The sequence below is a fragment of the Netta rufina genome (genome assembly GCF_964035555.1).
Source record: "Netta rufina genome assembly, chromosome: 17".
NCBI lineage: Eukaryota > Metazoa > Chordata > Aves > Anseriformes > Anatidae > Netta > Netta rufina.
The window spans coordinates 7,132,639-7,146,418 of NC_140141.1; the positions used below are offsets into that span (position 1 = coordinate 7,132,639).

At 41.8% G+C, this 13,780-nt stretch overlaps 2 protein-coding genes across 4 annotated transcripts; one reads left to right on the top strand and one right to left on the bottom strand.

Annotated features, from left to right (window-relative positions):
* Window positions 1–213: 213 nt before the first annotated feature.
* On the bottom strand, window positions 214–3,794 carry SNRPD3 (small nuclear ribonucleoprotein D3 polypeptide). 2 transcript variants are annotated; one of them, XM_084297200.1, is made up of 4 exons: window positions 3,742–3,794; window positions 3,255–3,404; window positions 2,373–2,565; window positions 214–1,473 (listed from the first exon to the last, which is right to left on the bottom strand). In XM_084297200.1, the coding sequence occupies exons 2-4, from the start codon at window positions 3,378–3,380 to the stop codon at window positions 1,412–1,414; spliced, it is 381 nt and encodes a 126-aa protein (XP_084153326.1). In that variant the 5' UTR covers window positions 3,381–3,404; window positions 3,742–3,794; the 3' UTR covers window positions 214–1,411. The 2 variants fall into 2 exon arrangements, with proteins under 2 accessions (XP_084153326.1, XP_084153327.1); XM_084297201.1 differs by lacking the exon at window positions 3,742–3,794 and adding an exon at window positions 3,616–3,663.
* A 26-nt stretch (window positions 3,795–3,820) lies between these two features.
* On the top strand, window positions 3,821–12,851 carry GUCD1 (guanylyl cyclase domain containing 1). 2 transcript variants are annotated; one of them, XM_084297202.1, is made up of 6 exons: window positions 3,821–4,016; window positions 5,312–5,396; window positions 6,847–7,012; window positions 7,753–7,844; window positions 9,415–9,656; window positions 10,148–12,851. In XM_084297202.1, exons 1-6 carry the CDS (start codon window positions 3,968–3,970, stop codon window positions 10,237–10,239), a joined length of 726 nt encoding a protein of 241 aa, XP_084153328.1. In that variant the 5' UTR covers window positions 3,821–3,967; the 3' UTR covers window positions 10,240–12,851. The 2 variants fall into 2 exon arrangements, with proteins under 2 accessions (XP_084153328.1, XP_084153329.1); XM_084297203.1 differs by lacking the exon at window positions 3,821–4,016 and adding an exon at window positions 4,409–4,484.
* Window positions 12,852–13,780: the final 929 nt, after the last annotated feature.

Consider the following 13,780-nt stretch of genomic DNA (forward strand, 5'->3'; position numbering starts at 1 on the left):
GCTATATGAGCATGGCTCACATGCCATGTTTGGAAGCATTTTTGTGAAAACTGTCTTGTCTTTCAGTCAGGTTCCTCAATCTAGGCATAAGAAGGCAAAGTTTTTTATAAATTAATCTCAAATACATCACAAACTCTTCATAGATGTTTCTAATGTAAATATTTAGGATCATTACTAACCAGAAAACAAAACAAAACATAAGCAGGGTTTTTCTAGTGATCTGCAATCAAACACTGCTTTATTTACAGACAATTCAACAACCGAATACATTAGTTCAACTTTCATGTCTGCACACAAGGGAAGAGTCTTTACAGATTAGAGGAGAGAAGCAAGACTAGATAGCTTCTTATACATGTATGGACTGATAACTGATTGTATGCAAGTATGCAGTTAGGTACAGGCGCGTTCAACTTAAATATCTCAGCTACTAATGTTGGTAAGAACAGCCACGCCATACTTTTAGCAGAATAAAGCTACAACTAAATTTGGCTTCCTACAATTGAGCTGGTGATCAATGTGACCAACTGTAGATTTTTAAAAACAAAAGCAAAATTTAGACCTAAGTTTTGCTCAAAAGATTAGCCTTTTTAAAGAGCCTTTTTAAGAGATAACCATCCTTATGACTTTCCCCATACACCTTCCAGATGCACAAACCACTTCAAATTAATCCTTGACAATGAGGTGTGTTTTTTTTTGTTTGTTTTTTAATATTCCATCTTATCTTCCCAGGCAAGAGGAAAAACAAGTGAACTATTATAGCAGGGTTAGAATCAAATCTTTCACCTCAGGCGAGTGGTCTCGAGACTCAGGCTAGAAAAGCCTGTCTACCAAATATTAAATTTGGGTGTTTATAGTGAAAAGTTTTCCCATGTCCCAAGAGAAAAATACAAAATACAAGAATATAAGCTCAACGTACAGCTCTGAACACAGACCTGTATCTCTTGGTAGATCCATGTGAAGTAAAAGAACACTGCTTTGCTTCTCAGGAAGCTGCCTCCATTTGGCTGTACGTTCCATAAACGCAGACACTAACACAGCTTCAAAACATTTAAAAATTCTTCATCAAGAATAGCTTCTAATTCTTTAGAGTGAATAACAACAGGATTAAACAAGAAAAAGGAAGCAAGATGATCTTTAAAACTCAACGCATTACACAAAAGTACAAAGAAGTCAAATCTAGATACCAAGTCTGCTGTTTCCCAAACAATGCACTTTTAAGGTCAAAATCAACCTAAAATGTATTTGCCACCTACAGAAACAAACCAGAACTCTAATGTGCCAAAGAGGAGTCCTGCCATATAAGAGCAGACAAGTTCTTCTCAGAAATATTTATTAAACAAAACCGATAGTAACACACATGTAGTACAGTTAATACCCCCTAATAAAAAAAGCACATTGGACAAGGCCAAAATTATCTTCGTTTCTGGAAGATGTTGCCACGGCCCATACCACGACCTCTTCCTCTTGCAGCCACTGAAGAAAGAAAACACCAGGGATTACATGAATTTGATATAACTACACAGTTAAAAAACTGACACCAAAACTGACAAAACCAAAAATAAATAACTCTCTTTAAAATAAATAAGTCTCTTGCTTAGAAGCATGGAAACTAAACCATCCTATTCAGGTTAAGTTCAGACTGTGATATAGTAAGCAAAAGTTTCTTGCCTAAGGAAGCATAACCAATAGTTACAGTCTTCTATTTATAACAGATGCAATGTGTACGAAGAGCAATAAAAGATTAACACACTTTGTGTCCTTCTAATCTGACACACAAAGTTTGTAGCCAATGAGATTTAAGACCACACTCTTCCCAGGATTTGCAACAGAACTCGCTATGTTTCAGCAGACGTTACTCCCACACACGTCCTTCCTGCATTTGCTAGAGTTAACCAAGGACTTTAGAACTCATGACTATTAGCAAGTCTTGTTGTAAGTAGACTGTGCACAAGAAAGGTACTAATGAGGATGAAATGCTAATAATTACAGTTTCCCAAAAATTTAAGTATCATCTTTCTACTTGATTATTTTTTCCCCTAAAAAGTTTAACAAGAACAGCTGAATCCTTTCTCGAGTAGTCCAAACAGCTGGTGGCTGCCTTCACTGGAAAACCAAAGCTGAAATTTTACATCAAGTCTCTAACAGACTACTTAACATACCTGGACTATTGCAACATCAATATTGTGCATGGGACAGTTTGAGTCTTAACTCTCACCGTAAGATAAAACAAAAACTATGCCAGAAATAGTCATTCAGCTTCCTACAGCTTATGCTTCCTCAGTGATGGAGATGAAAGTTGCCCAGTTCCTCTACAGCAAAATGGAGAGAGGATGGGGAGGACAGACAGGAAATCATTAACAGATTGTACCTACCCTGAGCTTTGAGAATAGCTGCTTTTCCTCGCCCAGCTCCAGAACCCTGGTTTTTATTCTTCATGCTCTTCAGCATAGGAGCATTCTTCAACATATCCGGTAAAATTAGAAACCGTATCTTGCTGCCTCTGATGTACACCTGCTCAAGCTGTGCCACTCGCCCATCTCTGTACGTCACTGTTATGTTGGACATCTGGAAAATACAGATCAGTGTTCACAGAGGTCTTTAGCACAGTTTTGGGCTCCCACTATTCTTGCCTGCAGAATATACAGCCAGGATTCAAGTACCAAAGTCAAAGACTTTCCAAGCACGCTGTCTTCTCAACCAGAGTGGCACCACAAGGCATCCAGCACCAGTTAAATATACTCTTACACATGCCGCTATTCAAGCGGAACCAGAATTTTTACCTTCTCCACAGTCTGAGTACAAAACAAAGCTAATAAAACTTATTTTTAATAAACCTTTGCTAGCCGTAACTATTACAGAAGCATTTTGATTTCAACCATGATTTACAAAAAGCCAATTGAAATTAAGCCTCCTGGGATGCCTTAAGGCACGTACATTAAAAACAGCTCCAATGACACATTAAATAAACAACTTCTGCAGAAAAATTATTCATAGAACATTGTTCACAGAACAAAACTTTAGTAACTCTGATGCCATTGACAGGAGTTCCCAATTGCACTCTTAAACCCGGAAAGAATAACCTGCATGTTGGCATGCTCAGTAATCTCAAATCACTACGTTAGGGGCATCAGTAGCAAAGTTTTACTTATCCTAAGTGTAAAACCGAGGGTCTCTAAATCAAGCTGTCAATCTGCTACAGATAATAGCTTCCAAGCCCAGGTCAGCCCGCCTGCCTTCTGTCCTGCAGCACATACCTGACAATTCATGTTGTCCTCGGCTTCAATGAGCTTCCCTCGGTACACTTCCCCCGTGTTGGTCTCGCAGGTCACGATGTGGCCTTCAGCCTCGTGCAGCACCTTGATGGGCACTCCGATCGACATGCTGGCGGTGCTGGGGCTCTACACCTGCGTCAAGGGAGGGAAAAAGACTCAAAATAACGGAAATAACGTACAAAGTGCTTTGTGCAACAGGCCTTCCCTACGGGAGGCGATTTTCTCTCTTGCCCCACACGCGTGTATCGATAACCCTGCTCCAGAGAGATGCCCGTAGCAGGAAGGGGCTGAAAGCCAGCACCACCCCCCGGCCCTCCCCGCACTTCTGGCGCAGGGAACCCACCCGTGAGCAGCGGGCACTCGGTCGGGAAACGGCTCCAGCCCCGGCCGCCCCCCTCAACCCCAAGGCCCCAAAACCTCGCCCCCAAGGCCCCGAGGCCCCTCAGCGCCGTCCCCGTCCCGCGCGCACCGTAATGGCTCCGCCGCCTTCCCGCCGTGCAGCGCAGCCCGGAAGCGGAAAGCTCCCGGCTCGGGCCCTGCCCCGCCGCCAAAGCCGCCCGGGGCCCGCCGCGGCCCGGCAGGACGGTTCCGTGCCCTCCGCCCCCCCCCTCCCCTGAGGCGCGGCGGGCGGGAGGAGCCGGGCGGGCGGCGGGGCATGGGCGGGCGGTGAGCGGCCGGCAGGGCCCGGCGCCGCCATGAGGAGCCCGCAGGGGGCCGGGGGGGAGCCGCCGCCGCCTCCATCAGGTCAGTGCCGGCCCCGGGAGGCGGCTGAGGGGGCTCGGGGGGCGCTGAGGGGGGAGCCGGGGGCTGCCGCCGCCTGCCCGGCACGGAATCGGTCTCGGGACTCGTCACGGGCCCGGGGCAGCGCTAACAGCGGGGCGCTGAGGGAAAGGAGAGGATGGGCGCGGGTCCCGGTCCCCGGGGGATGTTTCTGCCCTCAGGGGGAAGCCCCGCGGTGGAGGGGGTCGGGGAGCCCCGAGCGGTGCCGGCTCCAGCAGCGCCACAGCCGCGGGGATCGGCGGGTGCCTGCAGCGGGCTGGGACTGCGCCAGGGAGCGGGGTGAGCCCACAGCTGGCGTCACCCGCAGCGTTTGTCAATAAAGCTGCGTTACAGCCGCCAGCCCGCACCGAACGCGTTCTGTCCCCGTCCTGAAACGCAGCTGAGCTGACCCTGTATTAACAGAGGTTTGCGAGGGGCTTTTCCAGATCAAAGGTGAGGTTATGTGGAGAAAGCTTTTATGATTAACTCGCTTTGCTTAACTCTGAAGTAGCAGTAACAGGCAAAAATGCTGAGAGCCCTCCAAGTCGTAAGGGTGTTTCTGAAACTGAAACCACCACAGAGCCACCTCTGAAGGAAACGCAAGGGCTGTCAGCACTGTGGGTGTCCCAGGACTTTCGGACAGCGTTGTTCCCTGTCCCTCTTCTTTGTTGTTATCGAGGGAGTTAATAGAGGAGGCTAGCTGGTGTCATTTGAGTTTCGTTAACTTAAAATTACTCCTGACAATTACAGTCCTTGAGGAAAAATACATCTCTAGAAAAGCTCATAAGAAATCAGAGCCTAGAAATCTTGGGTGTGTCCAGTTTCTTCCCTTTTGGTTTAAGATTTTTGAGGCGTAGAAATACATTCAGACACATGAGGAAGGATGCGTATCTACACCTTACCTAGTATTATTTAGGAGGGGTTACTGCTCCCCAGTTAGGGGCTGGGGCTAAAGTTTCACTTTATTTTTGGCCCACCAAAAACAAAGTAAAACTTCCACGAGAAGGGTGGACCATACAGCAGGGTGATCTGGGTGTGTAACAGTAAAGGAGTATGAGCTTATACTAAACGCTTAATTATATAGAAATAGCTTAATTATATAGAAATGGCAAATTACTAAAAGAAGAAGAACCTGCCAATCAGATAAAGTAAAACAAAACCAAAAACCACCACCACCCATTTCCAAGTTTCTCTTACTACAGAATGCTGAGGTACAGAAGCATTTCTGTATGGATTGATGTATTTTACGTTTTGCTCACAACGGGGTGTTTTCACCACAGTTGAATGTGTCCAGCTGAAAGTGCCCATCATCCAGCAGCTGTACCACTGGGACTGTGGGCTGGCCTGCTCCAGGATGGTGCTCCAGTAAGTCACTGATTTTGTTGGAAGGGGTGGGAAATCCCATCTGTGGGAGAGGGGGATCCAGGAAAGAACATCCAGGGAGAAGGGGCATGCAGAAGCAGCTGTGAGTTTGACTGAGTTTTACAGGAGCACATATTCTTGGGTGCCCTTGGAGAAATACTGCTGCCAGGGCTTAGCACCGCCCTCCAGGAGAAGCAAGGGAAAATAGAAACTAAGACAGACTTATGACCTTTTCAGTAATTGTTTTGATTGACTGAAAATAATCCATTCAGCACTGAGTCTAAGAACTTTGCAGGTTGGCATGCTTAAGCTGATAAAAAGTTATCCCTCTTTCCTGTTGTTATAATTCAGGTTTGGTATTTACCACAGCAGATCATGTAATTCCTTTCTGTATTTTCAAGCAATAGGTAGGTTTATCTCAGTTTGTGAGTATATACTGCCTCGGTCTTGCTGAGCCCCAAATCTGGGGGATGAACAGTTTTGTTCCAGGAGTAGTTTCAACTTCAAAACAATGCACTGTATTGCCCTCTTTTTTTTTTTTTTTTTTCTTTTTCAAGCCAGTAGCTGTTCTGCTGAACTCCTCTTTCCTTCCACAGAGGAACATGAGCTTAGGTGCAGGAGAAATACCTATTTAGATGTCCACTTAGTAGATATGAAGCAGAAGATTTTCATTTCTCTCCATCCCTTCTACCAAGACGTTAGTCCGTGTGCTGGTAATTTCCCATCTTGACTACTGTAACCTCTGCCTCTTCATTCCCTTTGCCACACCTGTCAGCCCAAAACTCAGCATCTAAGATTAATCTTCTCACCCTGTTGATCTGACCTTGTTTACCCTGCTTCCTCAATTCCAGTATTTTTTTTTCTTTTGCATTTGATTCCATTTGTTTTGACTTCCAGAACTCTTCGTTACTGCCCCTCTCCATCCCTTTGCAACATCCTAAACTTTCTCAAGACCATCTCCCCTTTATTGCCTTTTCTGTCATCAGTACCTAAGACAAACTTCCTCTGAGTATATACCAACTTCCTTTGCAGTTCCTCCTTTTGAAATCCATCTATTGTGTGAAGCAAGTTTTTATTAGACTTTAACACTCCTCTCTGTGTTTGCTCTATTAAGATTGTATGTATAGATTGTAAGCCCTTCAGGACAGTTCTGTACTTGCTGAGTATAGCTTGCCTATTGTACAGCATCCCCTATACTTCTAGTGCTATAAAGCAGTTGAGATACTGGTACTTTTCTAAAAAAAAGTCAGCAATAAATCCAGTTAAATATTCCCTATTCCCTTTCCCTTCCCTTAAATTTGTGGCTCATTTGTGGGATGTTTTTTGGTTACTTCTTAGCCAAGCCCATTGTTTCAGTTTTTCCTTCCTGTGATGTGGAAGCTTGGGCTACAGCACACACTTTGCTTCTCCTAAGATCTGTGCTTCCCTTCCCCTGCCTTTACTAACCCCATAGGTACCTGAATCACTTGGACAACGATGAATTTCAGAAAGCCATCCAAGAGCTCCAGTTAACAAAGAGTATCTGGACTATTGACCTGGCCTACCTAATGCGGCACTTCGGTGTTAAGCATAAATTTTGCACCCAAACACTTGGAGTGGACAAGGGCTACAAAAATCAGGTTAGTATTCTTATCTACTGGGAAACAGCAGGCAGTTTTTAAAGGGAGTGCTGTGCGTCATGCTAGAAAGGCTCTGCTGTGTAACTGATGGTTAACTATAGCTCCTGTAAACAAGGTTTGTCTGTTGCCCAAATTGGTATAAATCAGTTCCAAAGGCATGGCTAGATAGGATCTCATGTATTCTGTATCTTTGATCCCATTGATTTTTTTAAAAAAAGTTTTTGCATAGTGTTCTTGAAAGGTTCCAGACTATTCAACACCCTTGGAGACTGAAGCCCTCTAAGCTGTCTCCAGAACAGGCACAGCTCAGGCAGTGGTTGTGCTTCCACACTTTCCCTGCCACCATGCCTCAGCCCTGGCCTGGAGGAACCACCTCTAGAGGCCAGTTCTGCTTCCATGACCGTGGAGAACTTCTTCAAGGTTGCTAACAAGGGGACCAATGAACACACAAACAAGCAACAGCTTTTCTGATGCAGCCTCCTGCCCAGTAGAAACCAGGCAGACTTCTTTCATGTTGGCAGATGAATAGCCACTGCTTGGAAATTGCAACAGTAACTGACCAGGAATTAAATTAAACTGATAATTTAAAGCAGGAATTCTTATTACCAGTGAACTAAGGGAGAGAGTTCTTATCCCATAGCCAGATCTCCAGCTTACACAGGCCCTTGCTAGCAGACATTGTAAATGGTGGATTACCTAAGGTGATCATCATTCCAGTTCATAAATTCTGTTATCTCCAGTCATTTTATAGGAAGCACTTTGACACAGAAGAAAATCGAGTGAATCAGCTCTTTGCACAAGCCAAAGCCTGCAAGGTGCTGGTGGAGAAGTGGTAAGCTTATTGTTTTCACTTTGCTCTTTGGAGATTGGGGGCTTCATGCATTTTTTGGAATCACTGAGCTAAACTTATGAAAGCTAGGCTGAAATCAGACCCACAGCCTTTTTGGTGAATTAGTCTTTTTACTTTATATCTCAGAAGAGTGGACGCAAAGAGTTAATAATGAAATTTGAGGAACAATAGTAATGACAGAGTGATTAGCAAATGTTGACAGAAGTTAGCTATTATATTTTGAATTTGATTTTCCATTAAGATTATCCAAATAGGGAATGCCTACAGAGCTTTAATTGGCCATTGTTAAGTACCATTGTCATTTGAATTAAGGAGAATGCTATGTGGACACACAGCCCATTGTTCCTAGAGCTATGCAAATATTATAGGTCTCTGTTCCTAGACAGAAGCACAAAGATAAAGCTGGCATGTGAGCCTTTGCTGATAGGAGGATAAAATAAAGAACCTTATGAAAGAATTGTAAACCCAGGAAAAGAGGAAAAACTGTGGAATTGTTTAAACAACCTATAACTGACAGTGATGTTTGTTATTCATGGAAAATAACTAATGCATGTTCAGCTTGAGTTGCACCCCCTTTTATAGAGAAGCTGGTTTAGATCTCTGTCAAAGTGCGGTAAGTAGTTAGGAATGAGGAAAGAAGAGAGGGTACCGGGCAGCCACAACATTATTTGAATGCTGCAATGCAACTTTCATTTAACAGAATTGTTAAGTGTTCTTTTTAACATATCCAGTCTGTATGGCACCACCTGTTTAACTAGAGCTGTGTGTCAAGAGAGAAGGGACAGTCAGTCCATCTTGGTGTAGAAATCTTAAGATCGCGTCCTTGATCAAGGCAGGGACAGAATGCATGTGTACCTGTGCAGTACTCAGCTTGGGGCACCGAAGAGTAGAAGCAACGCTGGGAAAGATTTAAAAAGAACAAGTTCAGTCAGGTATGACACACAGCACTACATCTGAAACACATCCAAGGGATGAGTTCTAATGCATATGGTATATACCATCTGCCTCAGTGAAGGACAGCTTTTAACAGATGAGATTATAGGCTATGTTTGGTTAATACTTGCTTTCTGTAAGAGGTACTATAGAAGTACAGCCTGAAAAGAATCAGGTAGTCCAAACTTGCAACTGGGAGATGCATATTCCTGTGTGAAAGAGGCAAATGTGGGCATGCATTAAGTTGGTTAGTGATTACATGATCTTCAGCTGCTCAGTCAGTGAAGACTTGGTGCTTCGGAGTTAAGCTTTTTCTAAGAGCAGGATAGAACATTTCACTTGTGATTTTCCCACAACAAAAGTCTCTTAAATTACTGAGTAAGTTGCCAACTTCTTTAATACTCTTCTCCCAGGCACCCGATACATTTTGAGATTACATCTACATTATTGCAGAATCCAGTGCTGTTGCTCTACACTTCAGGAGCAGCAATGAGATCAAAAGACCATGAATAGCACAGGTTTTGTCAGGCTTTGTAGCAAAGCCTGGAGGGTTTAGCTTCACTGAATGCCAGTCTCTTTCTTAAACTTGTAAATAAACATGATTTTTTTTCCCCTACAGCACAGTAACTGTTCAAGACATCCAAAAACACCTGTCCCAAGGTCATGTAGCCATCGTCCTAGTGAATGCAGTCCTGCTGTTGTGTGATCTTTGCTCAAGTCCTGTCAAATATTGCTGCTTTCTCCCCATTGGACAGAAGTGCTTCTGCAGGAATCCTGACTACCAGGGCCATTTCATTGTGTTGTGTGGCTACAACAAAGCCTCAGGGAGTATTTACTACAACAACCCTGCCTATGCTGACCGTGAGTAGCCTGCTCTTTTTGGGTGGATTCTCAGCCACCTTGTTACTTAACACGTCCATAACACAGAGCCATAGCTGGAGTTCCTCTACTAGTGTGCACATATTTCAAGCATAACTAACCAATTTGTCAGAAAGGGTTGTGCTACATGCACGAAGTTTTTGCTGCAATCTGTGCTGTGATTTACTTGAGTCACTGAGATACACATTCTAGCAACTTGTTTGGCTTCAAGATAGGCTAGTAAGAGATGCTGCACTGTACCTATGTGCAGAGTATAGCAAGATGACCACTTTGAGACCTATTTACAGCATCACTTCAGTGAGCCTTGCCTTGGAGATGAGAAAATCTACTTGAGCAAGTAAAGCTGTAACACAAGCAACAATTGATCTACTCTATGTACAGTACTTTTCTTTGTAGATGCTGCTAGACCCAGAATGGGAGCCTTTCACAGGCGTCTTCTGAGTTTTTACTAACATTTAATTCCTCTTTTACAGGAACATGCTGCACCAGCATCAGTAACTTTGAGGAAGCCAGGACAAGTTACGGCACGGATGAGGATATTCTGTTCATCTACACAGACAGCTGACATCCACACCCGATACTTCTGGTCCTTTCTGGTGCAGCTGGCATGGCAGTTGGCTGCTTGTCTCAGGACACCCCTGCAGAGACCTTGCTCCTGAATTGCAGTGGGATCTTAAACAAGGGAGGCTTTATAGACATTGATAGGACTATATTGCAATGCTGTCTTTACCTTTTTATTCCCAATGAAATATCTGATTTTACAATGTGTCACACATTTTTCTCATTTCTAACACTGCACATTTGACAGCAGTTTTAAAATACAGGCCCTAAGCCTCTTCACTTTAAGCTTATTTTCAAATTAAACATATGAGAAAAGAAGCACCAAATGTATGAACTTTAACACTTGGTAATATACACATAGGTTTAAGTAAACAAAACCAGAAAAAAAAATAGAAAATACCTGTTTCTCTCTTTCAAAGCAACAAGGGCTGATCTTCATCCTAAATCGAGGGATCTGAGGTTCAGCAGGGTATTGTGAAAGGAAGAAATACTAACTTAAACCACTTTAAAATAATGAAAACACCTTTTGGCTCATCAGTATTGTAGGAATTAAACATGTACATTAGAAAATTTCCCATGTACAAAATTCACCTTACAGTTTTAGTATTGATGTCACTGGATTAAGTTTTGAATTGCAGTTATTGGGATTGATCCCTTGCACTACAAAGTGCATCTCTTTTGGCTAAATATTTTCAGATGACTGCCCAGAACTCTGTATTACCCCAAAAGTTTAAAGACTTTTTTGGACATGAGAGTCTTTGTGGCTCTTTGCAAAAAAAAAAAAGTCTCTAAGCATTATGACATCCATGCACACCAGTTTCTGATGCACCCAATCTAAATATAAACTTAAGCAAATACAGAAAATATTCATTCATATACTAATGGTATGTATTTTGTTTGTAAATTTTAACTGACAGGAGAGACTGGATTGCAGCTGAAATGCTGAATCATACTTTGAGCCAAACTTTGCTATTGGTATTAATTTAGTGACCTTCTAAAAGTTGAACTCAATTAAGAAAAGGGGGAATACAAACAGTAAAAAAGACAGAAACTGTAGTTATTCTTATACTGTAGGTGTATTTGGATTAAGCTGAAGTTTTGTTCAGACATTCTGAAGTGAAATTGTTAGCAGCCCATTCATAATCCTTTTGTGTATTACCTGAGTTTATTTACTTTGCTGAGGAGCACTGTAAAAGTGTAGGAAATAGCCTACTTCAGATTTGTCCATCACAATTGCTTACAAGTCTTGGATCTCCAGTCCTACCTAAATTAAAATGGGCAGAAAAAATTGTTAGTACTCACATAAAGCTGACAAAACTTTGTTTTGCACTTAAGACAGAGATCCCACACCTTTGGCATGGTTTTAGGAAAAGAACTGTCCAAGTTCAGGAACTGTGCGGAACAATTAAAGGACATTGTTACTGAGTGGTAGAAATAATAAATAGGAACCTACTTGCAGCACGATAAAAAAAAAAAAAATCTAAGAAAAGACATCTTTTATCAGTTGCTGACTTTCTGTAAGACGTGGAAAACATTAAGCAAACAGAATCAAGAGTGCTCCTGTGCACAGAGGCTGAAAAATAATAACAGATGTAAAATGCAGTAGCCTTTGAAAAGTTCTGAACAGAATTACGTGACAAGAAACTTTACGCATCCGATTTTACGTAGCACTGGTGAAGTTAGAATACATTCTGGCAGTTATATATGCAAAATAAATAAAAATCAGGATGTGATTTGGGAGTAGTATAGACAAATACATTAGTAAAAACCCAGAAAATGACCAGAGTACAAAACCTACAGTAGATAATGCTTTATGACTCCTCCAAAATAAGTCACCAGAAGGCTACTGCTCTGGAAAACGTTCTGTGCAAGTCCAAATTAATAATGTTTGATTTAGAGAGATCGTATAAGCTATGTTACTCATTAACAGGTATGTAAATTACAGATTGATAAGAGCACTTAGTTTCTTAACCTAGGCATTTTCCATTAGGTAGTTCATTCTGTAGCATTGAACTGCCACAGGATTTATTTTTTTTTTAGAGCAGGATTGGTTAGCTAATTAAAAATTCCTAAAAAGACTTGAAAAATTGCCTCTACATGTGAATCTTGAGCTTGTACATAAACACGGACTTAAGGGCACTCTAAGTGGTCTGAAATGTACAGATGGGGTGTAACAATAAATGTTTGGTACCCAGGGTTCAACTAGTTAACAGAATTGAAAGATAAAGAACCAAAGCTGTTTAAGTTAATACAGAGAAAACAAGAGTTCCACCCATTGCAACAGGAACTCTTATGGCTAAATGGAATACAGTTATGAGAGATGAGAACACAAGAAAGAAGCAGAACCTAAGTCAAAAGAAGACTACGTGATGCAAATTCAGGATAAAAACCAGCTCACTGGCCAAGTATTCAGAACATCTGCATTTTCTGAAACATTGTTTTCCATGGTGTTCATCAAAAGTATGCATTCTGAAAATGTATAATCACTTTGTTTCCTTTATGATGTCCACAGCAAAGGAAAGGGTATTTTACATGCAGGGATTTTATACATAAATATATTTTTATTTGTAATTAAGCCATTCTCAATAAAGGTCTAAAGTCATGGATAACCCTGTAGCACAATGTAGCAGCTGCATTTATTAACTGATTTATTTTGAAAAATGTTGGAAAGTCTTTAGATGACGTGTTATATTCTTAACTGGAAATGGCACAGCTGAAATTGTAATTCTAGATTTATTTTTTCTTTTTAGGAGGTCAAATATGTTTCAACTTTAAATTCATAATCGCCAACCTGTAAGTTGTATTCCTTCTACACTTAAACACCTGCTGCATCACTTGAACTATACAAAACAAACTTACAGTATACAATAGACCAGTCCATCCACTGTTATCTATATTCAACAGCTGTTTTGTGTACTTCATAACCACTGAATATGCTACTGGAGTGCAGCTCCGAGGAAGGGGTATTCATGGCCCCCCATTCTGACTTAATTCCTAATAGCATCCGTGTGGCTTTGTTCACAAAGAAAAGCATGCAACTGCAACAACCTTGCTGGTGCTTTCGTCAGTGCTTCTATTTCTGCCCCACAATGCAGCACTAAGCTTCTGGAAATGTTAAAAGCATCTGTCTGCAGCACTGCTTCTGGAGCCAGAAGGAGCCCTTCGAAAGCACTGGTCCTACTGTGGTTATAATACATTGTGTGAAGGGAAATACAAAGACCCAAAGTGGTCTTGCTTTATAATACACTCATCTTCAAACAGCTAGGACATGTCTGGGACATTACTTAGCTGTAGCAGAACTACATTAAATGGTTGTTAATAAAAGAATTAAAATGCATGTCTCCTCCCTACATTAAGCATTTGGGTAGACCATAAAAACTGGAAAGGAGAAGTAAACAGACAAACAATGCAACACATTAAAAAGCTTATTTAAAAATTTATCTCCTCTGAATTCATCCTCTCTATATATCCCTGTACAAGGTACTGAATAAATGTTGTTGTGATTTCATATTAAAGTATTCCTCAATGAATATAATTCTAGTAAG

Bases quoted from the DNA above. Each gene is read 5' to 3' on its own strand.
- SNRPD3 (XM_084297200.1), bottom strand. From the start codon at position 3,380: ATGTCGATCGGAGTGCCCATCAAGGTGCTGCACGAGGCTGAAGGCCAC. The intron at 2,566-3,254 runs GTATGTGCTGCA...TGTATTTTCCAG, and splicing joins AGGACAACATGAATTGTCAG to ATGTCCAACATAACAGTGAC. The intron at 1,474-2,372 runs GTAGGTACAATC...TTCTTTCTTCAG, and splicing joins AGCTATTCTCAAAGCTCAGG to TGGCTGCAAGAGGAAGAGGT.
- GUCD1 (XM_084297202.1), top strand. From the start codon at position 3,968: ATGAGGAGCCCGCAGGGGGCCGGGGGGGAGCCGCCGCCGCCTCCATCA. The intron at 5,397-6,846 runs GTAAGTCACTGA...CTAACCCCATAG, and splicing joins TGCTCCAGGATGGTGCTCCA to GTACCTGAATCACTTGGACA. The intron at 7,845-9,414 runs GTAAGCTTATTG...TTTCCCCTACAG, and splicing joins AAGGTGCTGGTGGAGAAGTG to CACAGTAACTGTTCAAGACA.